The 24153-nt window shown below is 36.1% G+C and overlaps 1 protein-coding gene and 1 long non-coding RNA gene across 4 annotated transcripts in view; one reads left to right on the top strand and one right to left on the bottom strand.

The window, feature by feature from the left end:
* The window catches only part of ERICH3 (glutamate rich 3), a 106732-nt gene that overhangs the window by 56399 nt on the left and 26180 nt on the right, over positions 1–24153 (top strand). Inside the window, exons 9-11 of one of the 2 annotated variants that reach the window (XM_513496.8) lie at positions 4726–4912; positions 11524–11825; positions 18508–18744. In XM_513496.8, the coding sequence (XP_513496.3) occupies positions 4726–4912; positions 11524–11825; positions 18508–18744 (726 nt within the window). The remainder of the gene's footprint in view (positions 1–4725; positions 4913–11523; positions 11826–18507; positions 18745–24153) is intronic. The other variant, XM_016920837.4, reaches the window with a different exon arrangement.
* Positions 1–24153, bottom strand: part of LOC129143972 (uncharacterized) — a 49672-nt gene that overhangs the window by 8640 nt on the left and 16879 nt on the right. For both annotated transcript variants that reach the window (XR_008547998.1, XR_008547997.1), the window contains exon 2: positions 2255–2345. This is a non-coding gene — a long non-coding RNA (uncharacterized LOC129143972). The remainder of the gene's footprint in view (positions 1–2254; positions 2346–24153) is intronic.

The following is a 24153-nucleotide window of genomic DNA, read 5'->3' on the forward strand; positions in this document are numbered from 1 at the left end:
ATATTTTTAAAAATTTATTCCCCAGTTAGAGGACATTTGTATTGATACTAGTCTGGGACTATGAACATAAAAACACAAGTTTTTGTGTAGATACATGTTGCTCTTGATTAGATTCCTAGGTGTGGTTTTGATTGCTTTTATTTCTAGGTATATGTCATATTTTCCCTTTTTTTAACATGTCTTTTGATTGTTTGTTGAAAACTACATATTTAGGTGCTATTTTAAAGTTCCTGTGAATTCTGGATTCTGACTTTTCCCTATCAAAGGTTATTGTTGTTTCTGGTTTTTCCTTCCTTTTTTTTTGTTTGTTTTTTGTTGTTTTTTTTTTAGTAACTTACCAAAATTAAATCTGTGAAATTTAGCCTTCATCATCCTGGTGCAGAGCCAGCCATGTTTTGCTCAGATTAAAAAATATTATATTGCTATTTTTTAGTCTGGACTCTTGGGGTAGTCTCTGTGTTTTTATACCTCATTGCTAACGTCCCCAAAAGTATATCTGAAAACATCAAGAATTTATTCTCCTGTGGGTTTCTAGGCCAAAAGTCAAAAATGAAGGTATTGGCAGGGACACACTCCCTGAAAAGCCCCAAGAAGCATTCTTCTTAACTCTGTCAACTGGCCTTCCTTGGCCTGTGGTTCCATCACTTCAATTTCTGCCTCTGTGTTCACATGCTATTCTTGTGTGTCTGTGTGTGTCCTCACCTCTTTTTATAAGGACATCAGCCATTGGATTGAGGGCCAAACTTAAATCCAGGATGATCTCATCTTGATCCTTCACTAATTATATCTTTGAAGACCCTATGTCCAAACAAGGTCACATTCTGAGGTTCTGGGTGGCCATGAATTATTGGAGGACACAATTCAGCCGACTACAGTGGGTTCAGGGGTACATTCAAACTGTGGGCAATTTTCAAGTATGCTCCAACTTTTATTTTCCACCAGGTTCTCTTGTGTTTCTTCTGTGCCTAAGGGAAAGCTACTGGTAGGCTGGAGATGTATGAAGAGGTTGAGCCCTCTCTGCTCCATGCCACTTCCAGTTAGCCAGGGATATATAGGGAGCTTATCAAATGCTTCTATGACTGGTTTATTGCTTCTATGTTCCTTTTAAATTTTTAGTTGTCCGCTGGCCTGTTGCTTGCCCTTATTAGAACTACAGTCATGGCTGGTTGTGGTGGCTCATGCCTGTAACCCCAGCACTTTGGGAGGCCAAGACGGGCAGACTGCCTAAGGTCAGGAGTTCAAGACCAGCCTGGCCAGCAAGGCGAAACCCCGTCTCTACTAAAAATACAATATATATATGTGTATATATGTGTGTGTATATATATATATGTGTGTGTGTGTGTATATATATATATATATATATATATATATATATATATATATAGCTGGCCATGGTGCTGTGTGCCTGTAATCCCAGCTACTCGGGAGGCTGAGGCACGAGAATAGCTTGAACCCAGGAGGCAGAGGTTGCAGTGAGCTGAGATTGCATCACTGTACTCCAGCCTGGGCGACAGAACAAGAATCCTTCTCAAAGAAACAAAACCAAAACCAAAACAAACAAACAAAAAAACCCAAAACTACAGTCACAGGCCCATAGAACCTCTGACCTTCCCTGTTAGCTTGCCTTTGAGATTCCTACTTATTACTGGTCATACCACAGGCCAAAGGTTTTTCTCCTTGCACTCTAAATCAAGTCAACCCCCACAGACAGCAAAGCGGCTGGTTATTTGTGGCCTGGCCTACCCTATTAGAACTGCTGTGATAAGGCGGTAGCAGATGTTGGAGATAAGAGTAGCCCCGGCAAAAATGCATGGATTCCCATTACCTAAAGTTCAGTAATTTTTCATGAATACATGCTTCTCAGTTTGTTTTAAGCCTTTAGTTCTTCTCCAGAGATGAAATTTTAAGAAAGAGAGGATTTGGTGACCGCAATCCAGAAGACTGATATATTAATTTTGCCTCTCCTGTTTAATGATATCTTTTTGAGTCAGGAGAACACATTTGATATTTTTCAGTATTTTTGTTTCTCTTTAGTGCCTAAAACAGTGCTACCAACTGTCAGTGAACAATAAATAATTAACTGTACAAATATTATAATTATAATCATATATAATGCTTTCTAATATTTTACATTCTAAAATATTTAAGACTGTGTTGTGGATAGACTAGCACATTCTACCCACCCCCATCTCTGTTTTATGGGTGAAAATTCTGAAAGGCAACAAAGTTAAATGACTCACCAAGATATACTCACGTGTGCCATGGACCAAAACCTTCTAATTTCTAGACTACGTTCTTTCCACTGCTCCATGAAGAAATCATCAAGTCAGGATGGGGAGGTGTCACTGTATTTAAAATACAAAAATAAGTAACAAAGGAGTAAAGGCAAACGGTGTCAGTTCTTGTTCTAGAAGTCTGAAAAACAATGAAAAAACAAAATGGAGTAATATCTGGGCATACTCTCCAGCTACGTTAGCATCCGATGGAAGGGCAGTCACTTCTAGGGGTTGATTTCCTGAGCCCTTTCTCAACATTTCCTTAAGTGCACTCTCTTCCTGAACTGGGAACTTAGGAAGTTATGGAGCATGATACCGCAGCAGAATGGTTTATATTACAGGAATGTAGAATCAAGCTTCTATAACAAAAACAATCAAACTTGCTTTCACCACCTGAGGAGTCCATTTATCATTAAGACAAAAGGATTTTTTAAAATATTGTATCCTAGTTTTCCCAGACTCTAACCTTTTTCAGCTCTCTCTTTCCTAGTTTAATTTTACATCAGAAATACCAAGGTATAAATGACTGAATTACCTTTTTAATAAGTCTGTTCTTTAGAATGAGTTGCATCTAGTGTAGAGTTTTTTTTTTTTTTTTTAGACGGAGTCTCACTCTGACTCCCAGGCTGGAGTTCAGTGGCGTGATCTCGGCTCGCTGCAAGCTCCGCCTCCCGGGTTCACGCCATTCTCCTGCCTCAGCCTCCCGAGTAGCTGGGAATACAGGTGCCCGCTACCACGCCCGGCTAATTTTTTTTGTATTTTTAGTAGAGACGGGGTTTCACCGTGTTAGCCAGGATGGTCTCGATCTCCTGACCCCGTGATCCACCCGCCTCGGCCTCCCAAAGTGCTCTGGGATTACAGGCGTAAGCCACCGTGCCCGGCCGAGTTTTGTTTTTTTTTTTAGGGAAAAAATGTGGTACACACAGTGTTTCTAAATAACTGAAAAAATAATAATTCACTCATTATTTTGGGGGAGCCTTCTATGCCATTGTCCTGGGCTTTGGAGAAAAAAGATGCATCAACTTCAGTTCTTATGGATTTCACAAACATGTAAAGCAGCTAATGTCTAGATTAGAGTTCTTAGAAGGCAGTCCCTAGACCAATAGCATCAGCATCACCTGAAACTTGTTAGAAATGCAAATTCTTGGTTCTTACCACAGACGTACTGAATCAGAAACAGAGGTAAAACCCAGCAATCTGTATTTTAACAAGCCCTCTAGGTGATGCTGATACACCATTAAAATTTGAAAACCACTGGTATAGCTACATCTTAGTCTATTGTAGTAAGTGCAACAATAGGAAATGCGTACATAGTAGAGAGGTGAAAATTGTTAACTTTATTATTGGCAGATGTGGAAGGGTCCAGAGAGGCTCTATTTCTTTTCTTTTCTTTTTCTTTTTAGGAAGTGACGTAAGAAATATTCATGAGACACAGGATTTTGAGTCACTCTGCAGAGAATAAGGTTTCCCAGACTTAGGGTTTAGGACGTCTGTGGGGATAGGGTGGCAGGCTTTGCAAATAACATTATAAAGACTTGGAATGATTAAAAACTATTAATTGTAAGCAGTGGTTCTAAATTTATTGGTGGGACTTTTGGGTGGATGGGGAAAACAAAGTGTTCTCAAATCCAAACAGAATTGAGTATAGCTTGGAGATGAAATAACTGCTTCATTCATGTATGTTTTAGAATATTTAAAGTCACAACTAAAAATAAAAGCATTTTAAAATGTATTAATGAGCTCACAGTAGCCTTTTATTATTAACTGCTTTATCAATAGATAGCATAGCAAGATAGAGGCATGGAATCTACAGAGATGTTTGGATTCAAACTCTAACTCCCCAACTCACTGTATGATCTTGAGTAAATTACTGAACTCTTCTAAGTCTTAATTTCTTGACCTAGAATCTAGTAATAGAAAAATTCCCACTTCACATGATTGAAAAATAACAAGATAATAAGGCATAATGCCTGCCACAGTAAGTGCTCATGTAACCTTAGGTATTATTATTTTATTACAAATCAAAGAATTTTTATAAAAACTTGGAGTATTTATTACAAATAAAAGTAATCAAATGCAATTTTATCACTAAAAATTGTCCTCAAATTAAAAGATGATCTAGATCTAGCTTGTCCAATCTGTGGGCCACAGGCTGCATGCAACTTTGAATGTGGCCCTACACAAATTTGAAAAGTTTCTTCAAACATTATGAGATTTATACAAGAACTTTTTTTTTTGTTTTTAGCTCATCAGTTATTGTTTGTGTTCGTGTATTTTATATGTGACCCAAGACAATTCTTCTTCTTCCAGTGTGGACCAGGGAAGCCAACAGATTGGACACCCCTGATCTAGATCATAATATTGTGTTTATCTAATAGAAAAACATGATTTAACAGATGTTAGTCCGAAGTCAGTTGCTTTCACTAATGTATTTCTATTTTAATTCCAGAGACCTTTCAGTTTATTTCCAAAAGGCATCATGGTTTCCCCTTCAGTCTCACCTTTTTCCTGAATGGGATGCAGGTGAACAGGTTAAGCTCCTGCTGTGAATACAAGCATCGAAAAGGTTCCAGGCTTGGAGGCAAACGAGGCTACTTTGGGTTTGTGTGTGTTGAGAGATCATCTCCTTGCTACAAGTATGAAAACAAATGTCCTTTGGTAGAGGGCAAGTTTTGCTACATTTTTCTTTGAATGCTTTTACTAATGCATTTCTCTTCACAATTATTAAGGAAATTCAGTATAGATGGGCCTACAATATCTAGGTTCAGGGTTGTTTATTGTAACATGGTGTGCTGAATTTGAAATTATAAGATATAAATCAGACTTACAGAGGTGTTATATAACGAAGATAAAAGCTAGTGCATTTTAAATTATTTCACTTTCTATCTCTCCTGTCTTCTCACTTTAAGAACTGTTTCTGAAGGGAAGGAGAGAGATATTTTTGTTTGCTTGTTGTTTTTGTTTGTGTGTCTGTTTTTCCTCATTCATCTTAGTAACTGGTTTTAGACTGAGCCTTAAAGTGTGTGCCAAGCATCTGGTTTACATGACTGGACATTTTCGGTTATGCCTTTTAGAGGTTAGGTTTGCCTGCATTACTGTCTGACCCAATTTTCATTATCTCCCTTAGTTTCAATCTTGGGCATAACAAAATGCATGATAAAAGGTCAGTTTTGACTGTTATCAGCTTTCATACTGAACATTCTGTTTGAAATCAGGAGTCTTGCTTGTGGGCTTTCATATTTTCTAAAAGTATTGGCTAGATGCCAAGCTAGAACACAAGAGTGAATCAACTAAAGTATTTGTCTCTGTGGAACTTATTCTAATGGAGGAAAAGCTAATAACGTACCTACAAAGCAATTAATATATGTGAGATGGTCAGCATGATGAACACAAAACAGGGTAAGGGAGATACATGGAGTGAAGGGAGACAAGAGTCATGGAGAGTATGTTATTTTATGCAGGATAGTTAGGAAGGGCCTCTCTGATAAGATGTCTTTTGAACAGAAACCAGAAAAAAAATTTCTTTCTTGAAATAGCTTTTGAGATAGAGGAAAAGCATATACAGAAGGCATGAAGCAGGCACGTGTTTGTTGTGTCTAAGGTAGCTTGGCCAGCACAAAAGGAATAGAACCATGAAATTGGAGATGGGGTCGCAGAGACCATGAGGCCAAGCCATGTAGAGTCCTATGGTCATTGCAAGGACTTTAACTTTTATCTGAGAAGGATGGGAAGCTTCTAAAGCAGGTTTTGAGCAATGACTTGCCATGATTTAATAGTAACTCTTATGGGAAAAATAAACAAGGGAGTGTGGGGAAAATATCAGAAACTGCTTTAATCCAGAGAAGAGATAATGGTGGAATGAGTTAGAAGTAATTTTAAAGGTAGAGCTTACAGAATTTACTGATGAATTGGATGCAGGGAATGAGATAAAGAGCAGAGTCAAAGACGATTCAAAATTTTTGTCTTGAATAACTGGAAAGATGTCCAGTTAACTTATTGAGACTGTGGAAGAAGCAGGTTTTTGGGGTAGAATGAAGTGGTTTTGGTCGAGGACACATTGAGTCTGAGACATGTATGAGATAAGCAAGTAGAAATGCTGAGTAGGCAGTTGGATATATGAATCTGGGGTGAGGTGAGAGGTCCAGGCTGGAGATGCAAATCTGAGAATGGTTTGCATATAGATGACATGTATAAGTTTGCTTAAGAATTGAACATAGAGAAGATGTCTGAGTGATGAGTGTCACTCCATTTAAAAGGTGAGGGAGGTAAACAGGAACTAGCCTAAGAAGGAAAGGCAGTGAATAGAAAGAGAACCTAGAGAGAGTAGTATCTTGGAAATAAAGAAATTGGTTAAAGAATAAGGGCATGATTAAGGGAGTTGAGTGTGTGGATATGTGAAGTAAAATGAAGACTGAGGATTGGACATTGATTTGGTAGTGTGTTGGTTACTGGTGGTCATGGCACAAGTTATAGTGCAGCAGTTGGGGTGTAAGCTTTCTTGGAGTGGGTTTAAAAAATAGTTGGAGAAAAACAAAGGCCGGAGACTATAGAGAAGTTTTTAAAAGAGTTTTGCTATAAAGAATGGTAATTAGGTGGTAGCCAGGAGGAAGAATGTAGTGGTTCAAGGAAGCCTCTTTATTTTTTAAGATGGGAGATACTATAATATGTTTATATGCTAATACAAACGATTGAATACTTTAGAGAATAAGAAACATGAAGTATGACATAAAGGGTGGAAATTTCTGGAGCTAAATGATTGGGTAGACTGGAGAAGATGAGATGTAGGACTCAATTGGGGGTATAAGCCTTAAGAAGAGGAGGAACATTCTTGTATGGTAACGGGAGGAAAGAAAGAAGGCATACAAGATAGAGATGTGAGTTGCTATTAATAGATGTGCTGGGAACAACTGGAAGCTCTCTGCTGATTGTTTCTATTTTCTTAAACAATACATAAATTTATCAACTGAGGATAAGGCTGAGAGAAGAGGCATTGGGTGTTTTCAGAGAGATAACAGTGTAAAAGAATCATCCAGAGAATGGAAGACTGAATAATGGCCTAGGGCAAGATAGTATCAATGCCCAGCTATACTTAGGGGCCACCTGAACTGCCTTCCTATTCCAACTCAAATATGCTGTCTCCTGATTTGAGAGCAGGTCATTTAACACAATTCTATTTAATTCCCAGAAAAGCTAATAAACATCTACAATCAGCCATGTGCAAATATATTGCATTCTTTGGGAGTTGTGGTATAAATCCAAGCTGTAAATTATTAGCCCTGAGCACTTTCTGTGGAAGTTTAATAATCAGTACCAAAATCTGACTGATGGCATTTACTCTCCTATTCAACACCCACTAGCCTCTGTACAATTATTTCTATGATTTCAACACTTGGTACCCTCTAGATTCTTTCTTCAACCTTTTCAAATAATAATATCAAAATGGTTACAATATTAAAGAATAAGGCCTATGACTCTCAACTAAAATGCACAGTTCTTTTTTTTTTTTTTTTTTTTTATTATACTTTAAGTTTTAGGGTACATGTGCACAATGTGCAGGTTAGTTACATATGTATACATGTGCCATGTTGGTGCGCTGCACCCACTAACTCGTCATCTAGCATTATGTATATCTCCCAATGCTATCCCTCCCCCCTCCCCCCTCCCCACCACAGTCCCCAGAGTATGATATTCCCCTTCCTGTGTCCATGTGATCTCATTGTTCAATTCCCACCTATGAGTGAGAATATGCGGTGTTTGGTTTTTTGTTCTTGCGATAGTTTACTGAGAATGATGGTTTCCAATTTCATCCATGTCCCTACAAAGGATATGAACTCTTCATTTTTTATGGCTGCATAGTATTCCATGGTGTATATGTGCCACATTTTCTTAATCCAGTCTATCATTGTTGGACATTTGGGTTGGTTCCAAGTCTTTGCTATTGTGAATAATGCCGCAATAAACATACGTGTGCATGTGTCTTTATAGCAGCATGATTTATAGTCATTTGGGTATATACCCAGTAATGGGATGGCTGGGTCAAATGGTATTTCTAGTTCTAGATCCCTGAGGAATCGCCACACTGACTTCCACAATGGTTGAACTAGTTTACAGTCCCACCAACAGTGTAAAAGTGTTCCTATTTCTCCACATCCTCTCCAGCAGCTGTTGTTTCCTGACTTTTGAATGATTGCCATTCTAACTGTTGTGAGATGATATCTCATAGTGGTTTTGATTTGCATTTCTCTGATGGCCAGTGATGATGAGCATTTTTTCATGTGTTTTTTGGCTGCATAAATGTCTTCTTTTGAGAAGTGCCTGTTCATGTCCTTCGCCCACTTTTTGATGGGGTTGTTTGTTTTTTTCTTGTAAATTTGCACAGTTCTTATAGAAGAATGGTTTTCAATTTTTTTTTTTAACTTCATAACCATTTTTCCAATGAAATCTGTTAATGCCCAGAATAGAACAGTGCATTGTCATTGGATGTCTCCCTGTTGCAGGTCAGGTAAAAGTTGAGTCAGACTGGTTTAAATGGTACAGGGTTAGGTGAGTAAGTGCTAGAGCCTTGTTTGTTTGTCCTCTTCCTCACTTGAGACTTTTCTGGTTATTCTAGAGACCATAACACTGCAGAACTCCATGGAGAGTTGAGAGCTACCCCAAAGGTTATTACCTTCTGTAACCTTGGCTTTGTTGTCACTCCCATAATGATACTTTTAGTTATGTTAAACAATGTACACTAATTCCTCCAATACATTCAAAATGAAATTAATTTTAATTTATTTAAAAAATACCAGTCCCAGAAACATTTGTGATGAGAAAAAGGATGGCATGGTACAATAAAACAACAGAGAATTATATTTCTAAATGATTAGGAATTACCTGTTTAAGGTCCTCAGAAAACAAGAAAAGCTGAGCAGTGGTCACTTCCAAAGTGTAAGGTTCCACAACTGTACTCATCTCTCAATTATAGGAACTGTTTGAAGAGGCGTAGTAATTTTCAATTGCTAGCATGAAACATGGGAAGAATTGCCTAACCATGTAGAATGCAGACTGCTTTGAGCTTTAGTAATCATAATCAACACCTCAAATTATATTCAGAAGTCAAATAGGTAGTCAGTGACGAGGAGAGCACAGATGTTACTCACTTTGTTTGTCCAATTCCCTTCAGCAGATGGGCAATAAAAAGTCTGTGCATGCAGTAGGGAGGCATCAAAGCCTTTACGCAGCCACAACATAAACTAAAAGTAACAACATATCAGAGGCTCCAAATCAATGGATTTGGTGCTGCAATTGATAAGGGAAGAACAGCTTGAACAGAAGGCAATGCTAGTAATCATATTTTGTGAAGATTCATGACACCTTTATTCCAAGGAAAGCAATGTGCTAAGCACATCATCATTATAGTCAAGAAATATTTATCATGCTTAATATGGGTGAGATAAGTATAATCTCATTATCTCATTTTTTACAGCCTGATAGTTACTTTGAGTGCAAATCCTTCTAGCTTTATTTTATGGGGAGATATTGAAAAGTTAAGTGATATAACTCAGTTCTCATATTTGCTTGTTGGGAAAATTTATTAAGATCAATTCCTTTGCTATTTCTACGCTGCAGATGGCTGAAATTTAGTGAAATCTTCAGTTTAAGAAATTGCCATTGGATTTGTTCAGGTTGAGGCATTTTTGAGATTTTACATATTATTTCTATTCTTCTGGGACTAGCAAGTCTTGACTGCTTTCTGATCCCTTTCACCTGCCCACTATAAATTCAGTTCTCTGGTAGTTGTGTCACATGCAGAGAGGGGGACGTGAGTAGTTCTAGAGAAAGAAGACTGAAGAGACTGATAACTACCAGAAACATTTTTCAGATCATGGATTTTATCCAGGTCTTGCCAGAAACTTCTCCAGATTGTATTAGTGTCTGCTGAGAGAGCGTGAGTCCTTTCTTTGGTGGTAAGCTCAAAGTGTAACATTTGTCTGTGTAACTAGTCATCTCTACTAGTTAAATCATAGCTAGGAACTGGAGGCCTACACCTGTAATAGACTAATATGGTTGTGCTTCAGTATGATGTGATGGAGCCTAGCAGTCTTGAGCTAGAATCCAGCTCCATCACCCACGTACTGGGTGACTTTGAGCTGCTAGAACCTTTTAAGCCTCGATTTTCTCATTTGTAAAGTGGTGATGATAGTTCTTAATTTATTGGTCTATGAGGTAATGAATTCCTTAAGATAATGGATACAGAGTACCCAGAAAAGAGCTTGGCACAGAGAGAGTGCTCAATAATCTTATCATTATCATAATCATCATTTTTATTAATGTATATATTATTATCATTGGAATTCTTATTTTAATATCAACTTAAGAAATAGAAAGCTATAGAAGACAATTTATTCATATTACTTTTGTTATAATTGATTTAAAAAGTTTTAATGTCATAATGCATTCAGATTATCTGCATGGTTCACCAGATTTGACTTGGAATGACTTCATAACCTCTATAAATTACTGTCATTTTTGAGGAATAAGAACTTATTACCAGCAAAAATCACCAGAAGACTGTAGTGCAGACTTCAAAAGGCCATTCTAAAGCAATAATGACAGTTCTATGAAAATAAGTGAACAAACTCCTGAGTTATTCACTTAAAAGATGCAGCAACATTTGACTGTATATATTTCTTTAAAAAATCAATCATATTTATTTAGAGCCAATCTTGTAAGTCTTTTGTTACTGTTGTTGTGTTGTTAAAATATAACTTATCAGACTGAATGGCATCTTGCTTCTTCTGACCATTTTTATATCAGCTTCTCTGTTTGTAAATCTGCATGTTCTATTATCACAAAATTCTCATTTAAGGACTTGAGATATGTCTTTATGTATGAAAAATTATATACCCACCTATATTTCTGTATCTATGATACGTGTTACTGTTCAGGACCAAAAATATACTTGAAGACACAGATTTCAGTTTGAAACTATAGTTCTTGGTTGACGAGTTATTTTATTTTGTTTATTATTGTGGATAACGTTATTAAGAATTTGTTGTTTGTTTACAAGATTTTAGTATCAAAAAAGAATAGTTTATTTTTAATTAGCTTTTTTAATTGTTTATTTTTATTAGTGTGTACAGTAATCAAAACATTTTTGTGTCTTTTTTTACTAGAATAAGAGATAAGTGCTTTCAAAATCTTTGAGGTTCCATTGTGCTGTCTACAAGGGTTAACAAACACTTCCTGCTAATATTTTTCATAGGTGCATTATTGCAATGGGCCTTGACAAAAAACCGTCTTTGCCAAAATCTAGGAAAGAAAAGAGCACTGAGAAAGGAGAGGAACTGAAGAAGGCTGAGGGGAAAGTGAGGAAAGAGAGAGAGTATGTGATACCAAAAAGAAATGAGATCAAGGAGAACAAAACCTCTGTTTCAGCCAATTTTTCAGCTCAAGAAATAAAAACAGGGCTCAAAGAAGTGGTAACTGCTGTGGAGGAAATGACAAGTAAAGGAAAACCAGGACAAGAAGTCTTGGAAGATGACCAGGAAAATACTTTAAAATATGGTAATCAACAACACAAGTTTCTTTTGTTGTAGCTGTGGCTGTTTCGTTTGTCTTTGAAATGTGATCAAAATTTTCAAAAATACCCATTAAATGTTACCCAGCTGTGTTACATGTGGGGTGCCCCTGACCTCCTTCCTTTGCTGTTTTGTATGGAGTCCTGTGTCACCTACCTTAGAGGAGGGCAGACCTAACCCCAGAAAGGTTAAAGGTTCTGGCTGCAGAGATGAGGAGAGAGAATGAGTACATGTCAATGTGAGTTAGAGACTCTATTGACTTCTGCAGAGACCATTTTCACCAAATAGAATTTTACCTATTTTAAAAGTTTTTGAATGTACTGTTTTTCATGAAATTGATGAATTGCTTTGACATCAGGTAGGTACAACCTATATGATTATATGGTGATAGAGTATGCCATAACTAAAGGCAGTTGACTATAGGCTTAGGGTTGTGGAACCTATCTGTCTGCTTTTTTCTTTCGCTTTTTTCTTTTTTCTCTGTTCTCTCCTTCTTCCTCTCTCCTGCCTCCTCTCTCCTGCCTTCCACTGCTTCTCTGTCTCCCTCTCTCCATACACATACACCCACCCACCCACCCACACACACACACAGACACACGCACATTCATATATATACATACACACATATATATGCAGGCACATCTCATTTTATTGTGCTCACTTTATTGTGCAAGCTTTGCAAATATAGCACTTTTTATAAATTAAAAGTTTGTGGCAACCCTGCACCAAAGTCTATCAGCATCATTTTTCCAACAGCATGTGCTCACTTCATCTCTGTTTCAAATTTTCTCAATATTTCTAACTTTTTCATTATTATGATATCTGTCATGGTGATCTGTGATCAGTGATCTGTGTTGTTACTATTGCAATTGTTTTGGGGTGCCATGAGCTGTACCATGTAAGAAAGTGAAGTTAATCAATGTTCTGACTGCTCCACTGACCAGCTGTTCTCCAGTCTCTCTCCCTCTGCTTGGTCTTCTCTGTTCCCTAACCCACAACAGTATTGAAATTAGGTTAATTAATAACCCTACATAATACACTCTAAATGTTCAAGTGAAAGGAAGAGTCTCATGTTTTTCACTTTAAATAAAAAAAAACAATTAGGCTTAGTGAGGAAGGCATATCAAAAGCCAAGACAGGCTAAAAGCTAGGCCACTTGTGCCAAGCAGTTAGCCAAGTTGTGAATGCAAAAGAAAAGTTCCTGAAGGAAGTTAAGAGTGCTACTTCAAGTGAACATGTGCATGATAAAAAAGAAATCGTTATTGCTGATATATAGAGTATTTTAGCGGTCTCGATAGAAGATCTAACTAGTCACAACATTCTCATAAGCCAAAGCTTAAGTCAGAGAAAGGCCCTAACTCTCTTCAATTCTATGAAGGCTGAGAGAGGTGAAGAAGGTGCAGGAGAAAAGTATGAAGCTAGCAGAGGTTGGTTCGTGAGGGTTAAAGAAAGAAGTCATTTCCATAGCATGAAATTGCAAGGTGAAGTAGCAAGTGCTTATGTAGGAGCTGCTGCAATTTTATCCAGAAGACCTAGTGAAGATCATTTATAAATGTAGCTACATTAAACAGCAGGTCTTCAGTGTAGATGAAAAAGCCTTACATTGGAAAAAGATGCCATCTAGGACATTCATAGCTAGAAAGGAGAAGTCAACACCTGACTTCAAAGCTTCAAAGGATAGGCTGACTCTTCTTTTATGGGTTAATGCAGCTGGTGAGTTCATGATGAAGCCAATGCTCATTTAGCATTCAAAAAATCCTAGGGCCCTTAAGCCTTATGCTAAATTTTATCTGCTTCTGCTCTATAAATGAAACAAACAAAGCCTGGATGACAGCACATCTATTTACAGCATGGTTTGCAGAGTATTTTCAGCCCACTGTTGAGACCTACTGCTCAGGGAAAAAGATTTCTTTCAACATCTTACCACTCATTGACAATGTACCTGGTCACTCAAGAACTTTGATGAAGATGTGCAGTGCGATAATGTTGTTTTCACGCCTGCTAACACAACATCCATTCTGTTGTTATCCTTATGGATCAAGGAGTAATTTCAGATCTTATTCTTTAAGGAATATATTTTGTAAGGCTATAGCTGCCATATATAGTGATTCCTCTGATGGATCAGGGCAAATTCAATTGGGAACTTTCTGGAAAGGATTCACAATTCTAGATGCCATTAAGAACATTCATGATTCATGGAAGGAGGTAAAAATATCAACATGAACAGGAGTTTGAAAGAAGGTGATTTTATTCCTCACAGGTGGCTTTGAGGAGTTCAAGACTTTGGTGGAGGAAGTAATTGCAGATGTGGTAGAAATAGCAAGAGAATTAGAAGTGGGGCCTAAGATGAGATTGAATTGTTGCAATCTCATTATAAAACTTGAATAGATAAGGAGTTGCTTCTTAGGGATGAACAGAGAAAGAAGTTTCCTGAGATGAAATCTACTCTTGCTGAAGATGCCATGAACATTGTTGAAATGACAACAAAGAATTTAGAATATGTATAAAATGTATTAGTTGATAAAGGAGTGGCAGGATTTGAGAGGATTGAGCCCAATTTTAAAAGAGGTTTTGCTGTGTGTAAATGCTGTTAAACAGCATTGCATGCTACAGATAAATCTTCGTGAAAGGAAGAGTCAATAGATGTGGCAAACTTTATTGTTGTCTTATTTTAAGAAATTTCCATAGCCACCCCAACCATCAGCAACCACACCCCGATCAATCAGGAGCCATTAACATCAAGGGAATATCCTCCACCAGCAAAAAGACGATGACCAGCTAAGGCTCAGATGATTGTTAGCATCTTTTATCAATAAAGTGATTTTAGTTAAGGTGTATACATTGGGTTTTTAGATATAATGCTATTGTATACTCAACAGACAGCAGCATAGTAGAAACATAATTTTGGATGCACTGGGAAACCAAAAAATTTATATCACTATCTTTATTGCAATGGCCTGGAACTGAACCTGCAATATCCCTGAGGTATACCTGTATATTAAATATATATATATAGGTATACATTCACAGATCTAGGTATGCTTGTATATACTTACATGTGTATATAGGTATGCCTGTATATGCTTATACCTAAAGCAGCAATAACAACAATAATGAAAGTGCCAAGCACTGAGCACTGAACTAGGCACTGTGCACACACTGTCTCATTTTATCCTCACCATTCAACATGGTAGGTATTATTACTACTTCAATTTTACAGGCTGGGAAATTGAGGCTTAGATACACAAAAAGAAAGTAGCAGAATAAGAATTTGCACCCAGGTTTGTCTAAGTCCAAAGCTCAATCTTTCAAACACTATACAACCTTCTATTCTGTACAAGTTAGCCTACCCACTAAATGGTTGTGGATAGTGTGTCCAAAGTATCGGAAAGGGAGAGCTGCTTTGTGTCCCTCATACTCAAGAGACAAAGCTTGGATAGGGGGCACAATAACCATGGGTTGGGGTACCTGTGGAAGGGCTGGCTTCGGGAAAGGGACAACTTCTAGGTATCTTCTTCCCCACCTCATATTTTTGCTGCCCAAGTGTTTCAGAAATCCAAGAGAATAATTACAGGGCTGTTATAGCACTAGACTTCATGTTTGATTATTACTGACTAAAGTGAATCTTTTACAAAAGATTTCACTTAGAGCACTTTTACCAGCTCACCATTCTTCACAATCTCTTCTAGTCTTTGTCTTATCTTGGGATGAGAATTTTAATATATCTGCAGCAATAGTAATCACAGAGGTATGAACAAATAGGATGTGTTTTCATGTGTTTTAACTTTGAAGCATGGTGGTTTATGAAAGTCATGTTCAATGAAAGCTTTTCATTTTCTTTTCTTTTCTTAAACCAACATAACTAGTGCTATGAGTGATGTACTTTATACTCATGATACCTATGATAAAGCTTTTCCTGAATTCTTTCTTCTGTGTTGGCTAGTTAATGGACTTTAAATGTCCATTTCCGTTTTTAAAAATGCAGCCACAGCCGCAAGGGTTTAGCTCTCTGCATAATAGTCGCTGATGTAAGGACAGCAAGAAGTTTGAATCAAGGTCAGCAAGAGAAGGTTGTGGCTAGATTGATGTTGACCCCGTGTTGACTCACGTCCTCATTAGTGGGGATGGTAAACAACAAGCTAATTAAGTTCTCTAGAAGAAGGCAAATGGGGTGGGAGAACAGAAGAAATTATGTAAAAGATTTTAGAAAGCATGTCGCTGGTTTATTCGTATCAAAAACATGAGTAGATGACACAAAGGTGGTGTGCTTTGAGCTATAATGACAGTTTGGAAGGTTTGTGGTTAACAGAAAGCTAATACTTAAATGTGATGATAGCAGGGATAGAATAAAGCCAGGGCAGCCTTGACTTTCATATTTGAGAGAAAACACAAAATACGATGCTGGGACTGTTCTTGTGGTTCACTTCGTGTTCCTTCACTTTTGTGCTGTGCCTCAATTATATAACTGTAATTGTGTCCTAATTGTGGACACTTGTACTGCTCTGATTTTAATCAGGTGCCTCCACTAAAGTGTGTTGCTGTCAAAGGAGTACATATCGTGTGTGATTTCTCCTGTTCTATAATCTACTCCCTTCGCTACCCAATCACAAGGACGATTACTACTAATCCATAATATTTATTATGCCCCTGATATTCATGGCACTGTGCTAAGCATGTTCCAGGGATTATTGTTCTCAATACTCACCATAGCGTTGTATTACCCATGTTACAGATGGAGAAACTGAAGCTTAAAGACAAATTGCCCACGGTCACATAGTCAGTAAGTGTTTTAACTGGGTCTTGGGCACATGAATGCCTGATTCCCAAACCTTGACATTTCACTACTATGTAACACTATGGATGGAATTGCAGCAATCCACTCACATTCTCTCTGGCCCTCTGCTTATCTTATGGTCAGTAGTAAACACCTGTAGTGTGATATATGTATGTGTATTCTGCATCTAACCTTACCTTCCTCTTTTGGGAAGTCTTCCATGAGTCCCTAAAATGACTTTCCATCCTCCTTTCATTACATTCTGCTTACTTGACTCTACTTCACATAATTAATTATATGTCCTATCTAAGAATCTATAGCAATCCAGCCCCATTGTGTTGAAAAACATTACTGAGGATCACATATTAAAAACTACTACAAAGTGAGTACAGTATTTCTTGTGTACCTACATCTTCTTTCCTCAATAAAAATTGGAGAGTCTTTCATGGCCGGGATTGTCTTATTGTAATGTCTTCTGTCTTGCAATTTTATCCTCTTAATCATAGAAGATTCTCAAAAAATAGGCTTATTGATTGATAGTTAACAGGGTCAGGTGAGGAATTATCCTATAACTTGGCCGGCAATACTTGGATCAAAATATTTACTCGTTTTTATTAGTAGTTTCTGTTTGTGTCTAGCAACATAAAGCAAATTCTTCATCTTCTTGCTTATTTTACAATTTTGGTTTACTGATATTCATATTTTATATTTAAATGTATTAAATCTCTTTTGTGGAAACATTTTTGTGATTATCTAATTTTCTTTGTTATAGGTTTTGATTTCACTTTTCCCCTTACATCTCCCTCATCCTCTGTATTTACAGAGCTTTCTGCATATGCACAGGGTATACATTTCTAGATTAAGTTTCTTTCACTGGGTGGACAGCTCTCAAGTAAATTACCCGAGAAGCCCCCCTCCCCCACAGAGAAGCCAGAATAGCTAATAACTAAAACACACAAAATTGAGAAACCTTTATTCTCTCGGTAATTTTTACTTTAAGGATAATTGTTTATTTGCTTAATTGGTTCTGCATGAGATCCTTTTGCTCTCTATCCTTGGCATGTTGTCACTTAAAGATTTTTAGTTTTTGGTGGAAGAAAAAGGGGAACAATTAAATATGAAAGGTGAAAAATTATAACCACGAGGGACAGCTGGAGTTTATCTGATGTGACAATTTCCTTTTCCTGCTACAGATTTATAGCACCTCTGCAGGGAATAAAGCAAATATGTGGCTGTGACAGGAATATTCTATTTTGTGTAAATTTTTATCATTGAAATGTAATTATTTCATTTATTGTAGGAATGAATAATGCATATGATTTCATTTCTGGCCTACATATAGAATCCTTCATAATGCCTTTTCTTGATGTCCATTTGTTTCTTAAATAATGTGCTATTCACAGTGTTACTTCTCAGGGCTTTTGGACTTGATTAATTGAATTTTTCCACTTCACTATTCATTAAGTTGATATCCAAATATTTTGAACATTTTTCATATGAAATATGACCTCACTGGATCTCCAAATTAACTTTCATTATTATAATCCTGTTCTCTTCATTTTTAATTTATTTCTAATTTATTGTTTTATATCAAGTTTTTCTCTTTCCATTTTGGTTATTTTAGATGATGATGTTCATTTGTAAATGAACTTTTATTAGGTTTCAGCCTTGTCATTTGGAGCTTCATTTCTTTTGTGCTCTTGTGTATGTAACTGACTGGAATCTTTGATCATTTGCTGTTAGTTTTCCATGTTCACTAATTGAACGAAAAAGAAGAAGAAAAGAAAGGCTCAGAGAAGAGAGGATAATGGAGTCAAAGTTCTCATTAGAGAGAAATAGGTTAAGTATAAGGGGTTCTATTTTCATTCTTATAGTGGAGATTTTCCTATTTCAGAGTATGAAGAAGACTTTGAAGTAGATGAGGAGAAACAAGGTGAAAAAGCTAATGAAGAAGGACAGGCTGATGTTCAAATGAATGGAATACCACAGTCACCTTTGGATGATAAAAAAGATAATTTAGACCCTGAAAAAGAGAGTGAAACCTCATCACAGAAGGCACCAGATGCCCATGACAATGTGAAAGATGAGAATGATGGATACTCTGAGAGTGAACTGGAAGAGGATAAACAAGGCGAGTTGTTCAGCTTATCACGTAACATAGGCTGTTTACTGAGTGTGTTTACTACTTTTCTTTGTTTTCTATTTAATGAGATAATCCTCTTTTTTTTCTCTTGAATATATGTTTTCTAACTTTTAAATAAGGGGTACATGTGAAGGTTTGTTACACAGATAAACTTATGTCATGGGGGTTCGTCGTACACGTTATTTCATCACCCAGGTATTAAACCTAGCACATTATTTATTTTTCCTGATCCTCTTTCTCCTCCCATGCTCCACCCTTCAATAGGCCCCAGTGTTTGTTGTTCCCCACTATGTGTCCATGTGTTCTCATCATTTAGCTCCCACTTATGACAGTATGAGGTAATTTGTTACCTTCACACTTTATTAATGCAGCTTCAAAAACCTAATGAAAGAGGGACATAAAACAAATGTCTCTGTAACTATTTTAGAATGTAAAGGAATCTTAAAAAGGACATTTACGACTATAGCCGTATCCTATCAGTGTTCCAATTACATTGAAAATGTAACAAATTGTTTGGAAGGAAAAAGTTAAAAATTCCCCATTTCCACAGTTCAGTGTATCTTTCCATTACATAAACTTACATACAAATGTTTATGTAATTTTTTACAAATATGTAAGCATATAATTCATGTTACTCTTGAAATTATTTTTTCAGTTTGTGCACATATTCAGTATCCTAAGAAGTCAATACATGTATAAATAACTTATTATTGCTAATAGCAATATGAAAGTTTATGGTATGCCAATTTATTGTTTTGTGTACTGATATTTCTGTATCTTTAGGCTAGATTTCCTTAAGTATTTGCTTATGTTTAATTTTAGAAAATCCTGGCAGATTGCTTTCTGAAAGGGTCATATAATTCACATTCCTAACAAGGATATAAGAGAAAGCCTGTTTTGTGATACACCCACTCACCTGGATTTTATTAATCTTATTTATGTTAATCTTATGGGCAAAAAAATACTAGCTTCTTGTTTTAGTTTTTATTACCCTAACTCCTGGTGGGTTGAGCATCTTTCCTTATATTCATTGTCCATTTATATTTCCTTTTCTGTGAATATTTTGCTTGCTTTACTCATTTCTCTATTGGATATTATGGCTATTGGGGGGCTCTTTATTAGGCATAGTTTATCACATGCAGTCATGCTTTCATTCAATTTTTTTTTACTTCATTAATATTTGGTCATTCAGAACTTTTTGATTTTTATTACTCTAATCTATTTATCTTGTTTGTTATTGCTTAACAGTTTCTTTTCTAATTAAAAAGCCTTCTCCTAATCCAAAGGTTAGGAACATATCCCCAAATTTTCATCCATTTTCATTATTTAATTTTAATTCAGATACTTAATCCCTATGAAATTTATGAGTTATATTCAACAACTTGAGGTAAAGATTCTTTTCAATGCAAGACCATAAAATCCATGTAATAAATAGTACTAAATTTCACTTTTAGCATAAGTTGAATCAATGATTTTTCACACATACCTTAGCATTTCAGAAATATAAGAAAGTATAATTTTAATAATAGGTAAGATGGGAGAAAGAGAGAAAGCTACATATAAGAAAATGTATGGAAAACAGCAGTAGGTAGACTTTCATGGTAAAAGAAAGAGAATTTTAAAAGTCCCAAGTTAGAAAAGAAAATGCAAGAGGAGTAGAGAATATTGGAGAGGATCGAAACACCAGTGGCAGACTACAGCATAAGTAAGTAATGTTCTCACTAGATGTTAGGAGTTTGGAAACTCAACAGATGTTCAGAGGATAGATACAGGAGATGAGACAAAATGTCTGACTCTTTTTTGGTTCCACGTGAATTTTAAAATAGGTTTTTCTAGTTCTGTGAACAATCTCAATGTTAGATTTAGGTTTACTTTTAAGTCTTTAATACATCTTGAGTTGATTTTTGTATATGGTGTAAGGAAGGGGTTTAGTTTCAATCCTCTGCATATTGACATAGCTGATTTCTCAAAAGATATTTTTTAAATATTAAGCAACTACTTGAATGCTAACACCAATAATACTAAGATGTTTCGGTTAGTGCCATGATATCTAGCTACATTTATACTTTACAGTTATTGGCATTTTCAATGGGAAAAATGTATAATTAGCAACATTGTATAGATACATAATATATAATATTTTAAATAGATATGCAATGAAAACTATAAGAACATATAGCTGGTTCACAAATATTGGGAAATTTAAGAGCCAAAATTAAATTGGCTAGCTATTTTCTTTTGTTGTTTCATTAATGATGTTATTAAGCTATGCTTTTAAAGGGCTCTTTTGCATGCTTGGTGTTTTAAAACTGTCATTCTGAAATCAAATCTCATTGCTGATTATGGTTTTTTTTTACTCCATAGTCAGACTTCTTATTTCCCATTCCTTTATTTTGATAACTTGCCTTTGTGTTATTCAAGGCATAAACATGTCTTTTAGTATGTGGAGTGTCAGCATTAGAGATTTTATCCAGCGAACAAGTAGCATGTATTAAAAATGATAATGACATGATGGATTCCTTGGAATACTCTGTTGAAAAGCCAGACAGCATTTCATTTCCAAAAGTGTGAGAGGCATATGTGACCACTGAATCCCAGACACCAGTACATCCTTTTTATTGACATGATTAAGAATCTTGCTGTTAGTATTTGGATGTGTTTCATTTGAACCTGCCTGCACCTGTTCCCAGAGGGCAAACAATTGCCCAGGCTGTCACTCTTGTGACAAGTCAGCCTCATTTGAACTGCCAGCTAACAATTGTGTCGGCCTGCCTTGATGAATACACTGTGCTGAGCAGCCCATGAGTGATAGAGTGCTACTGGCTGCAAGCTGACTAAGAGAGGACCCTGGTTTAGGAATGATGTGTGAGACTTCCTATCATTTAAAAAGAACGACAGCTTCCTTTTCTCTGCATTTGTGTTGGCAACCCCAGGCACTAATTCACCAGTTGAAAATATATTGTCATAGATGAATGTTATAAGGTTGAGGGGAAAAGTATCATGTCACTGAGAATATACTTTTATGGACAGTTTGGATGATAGTGTCCATGAGTAAGAGGTCAACGGGTACAAAGTTACAGTTAGACAGGAAGAATAAGTTCTAGTATTTTACTACACAGTAGGGTGACTATAGCGAATAACAGTGTAATATATATTTCAAAATAGCTAGAAGAGAAGATTTTGAATATTGTCGCCACAAAGAAATGATGAATGCTTAAAGTGATGCATATGTAATTACCCCAGTTTGATCATTATACTATGTGTACATGCACTGAAACATTACATTGTGTCTCATAAATATATACAATAATTATTTGTCAATTATAAATTTAAAAATCAGTAATGAAAAAAAGACTAACTAGCTCCTTTTGAGAAAGATTAGACAGATTGAGATTGAAGTAGAGATAAAGAGACAGAGAAGAGACTTCTCCCAGAATATGAAAAAAAGAAAGTAAGACTTGAAGTCATTTTTTTCTAGTAAGAAAGATGATTTCATTCATGCTATTTTTCAATCTGTTGAAGAAGTAAATCTTATAAACTTTTAAAGTCCCAGAATCACAGTAATATTCTACTTAATTGATTTATGATTTTAAGAATCTCACCCTTAATCTTTTGGCTTCAATATGGGTTTGAAAAGAAGTATAGGGGTGTAGGCTTCTCCTGTGTTGAAATTCTATGTGCTGTGAAACGCACCCTTGGACTTCAGTGTAATGTATCTGCTTCTTGGATCAGAGAAGATTATGGGAATGTTATAGATGGCTTCTGACCAAAGACTATATAATATGTGTGATTTTTTGCGTGGTCAATCAAACTTAAATGTTTCTTAATGGTAATAATTCCCCAATCCATAGTCACTTTTCAATTGTCGAAGTAGGAAGGCATAACTTCAGGTGAGTACTTAAATGTAGAACCATCCTTTAATTCACACAAAAATACTTTTCTCTGAAGTGTTTCTCTACAGTTTGAATCTGCCTTGTAGAAAACAAAGGCATTACATAGACACTCAGTGAACTCTTGTGAATGAAGGGCTGATTGAATAGATCAATAGATGAATGAAAATAATGTATACAGCACAATGTGACACATGATTTGATTGTATTATAAATATTTTAACAGTTTATTTTAATGTTTAGAAAGTGAAATTAAAGGTAAATATGGAGAACATTTTATTTTATTCTCCTCCTGCTATATCTGCATTTACCTGCGAATATGTATTCTTACATATACTTGTCTCCCTGATGATTTGAGACATTTAATCTGATAATAATAACTATCAGTATGTGGGCATATGTTCCCTCTTAAGACTAAAAACCAGTTACTGTTCGTAGTTGGAATTTGATAATTTATATTTTTATTTTCATTAAGCACAGATTCATCCTACAATATTTATTGAGTATAAAGTACTTGTCTAATTAGCTATTACTGTACATGAAGATATTGATTGAACTGACATATAATATAAACAGATTTTCATGAACTTGTAAGTTTCATTAAGACAGAACTATTTATACAACTAATAGTAGGATATATAAATTCATGTGTCATGGCTAATTTGAAGAAATTAAGAGCAGCATATATGCAGATTTTGCTGTGAACTCTTGGACTAAGGAATAAGAAGGAGAGAATTGGATGGTATTAGAATTGAAAAGCATATTGGATCCACTGGGTTGGGATCCATGGTTATGTCACTGAGATCATTTAAATTTTTAACTTAATTTACTCATTTTAGTTTGTGAACTGAAACTGCAATTTCTGTAGGTGCTTCCAGCTAATAAACCAAAAACAAAGTAGTTAAAATCAGGACACTAATTAAGGAAATGGTGAATTTAAACTGTGGTAAAATTATGCTCCTTGCTAGCAGGTGAGAAAATGATTGAAAACTAAGATCAGGTCTGGTCATTGGTTTAAAACAGACAATTTGGCTACTGATTGCAATAAGAGTATGGCAATAGTTTCTGAGAGAGTTATCAGCAGTCACTGTTAGAGTGAACCAATACCTTTATGAACATGTACAGTGGATCTATTTCCCTCATGCGAAAGGAAGTGGATAATTAGTCAATCTCTGTTTTGAGTGTGTATTATAGGTAGAAGCAAGGACCAAGGTTTCTGTTTTCTTGTAGAACATTGCCTGGCACATAGGAAGTTCTCGATATGTATTTAGTGGACAAATGAATCTATGTAAGTTGGAAGGAAAGTGAGGACAACTCAGAACCTCAGTTATGAGGAGGGAGAGCAGATTTTATCCTGGATTTGCTGGACTGGTGTTGACTTTGGATGTGTGTGTGGCTGGTGCCCTTGGTCAGGCGTATCAAGCTAGCAATCAGGCAGTATAAACAGTGAAGACTGCTGGCATACAAAGCATACACACACACACACACACACACACACACACACACA

The sequence above is a fragment of the Pan troglodytes genome, chromosome 1, assembly GCF_028858775.2.
Source record: "Pan troglodytes isolate AG18354 chromosome 1, NHGRI_mPanTro3-v2.0_pri, whole genome shotgun sequence".
NCBI classification, from domain to species: Eukaryota; Metazoa; Chordata; class Mammalia; order Primates; family Hominidae; genus Pan; species Pan troglodytes.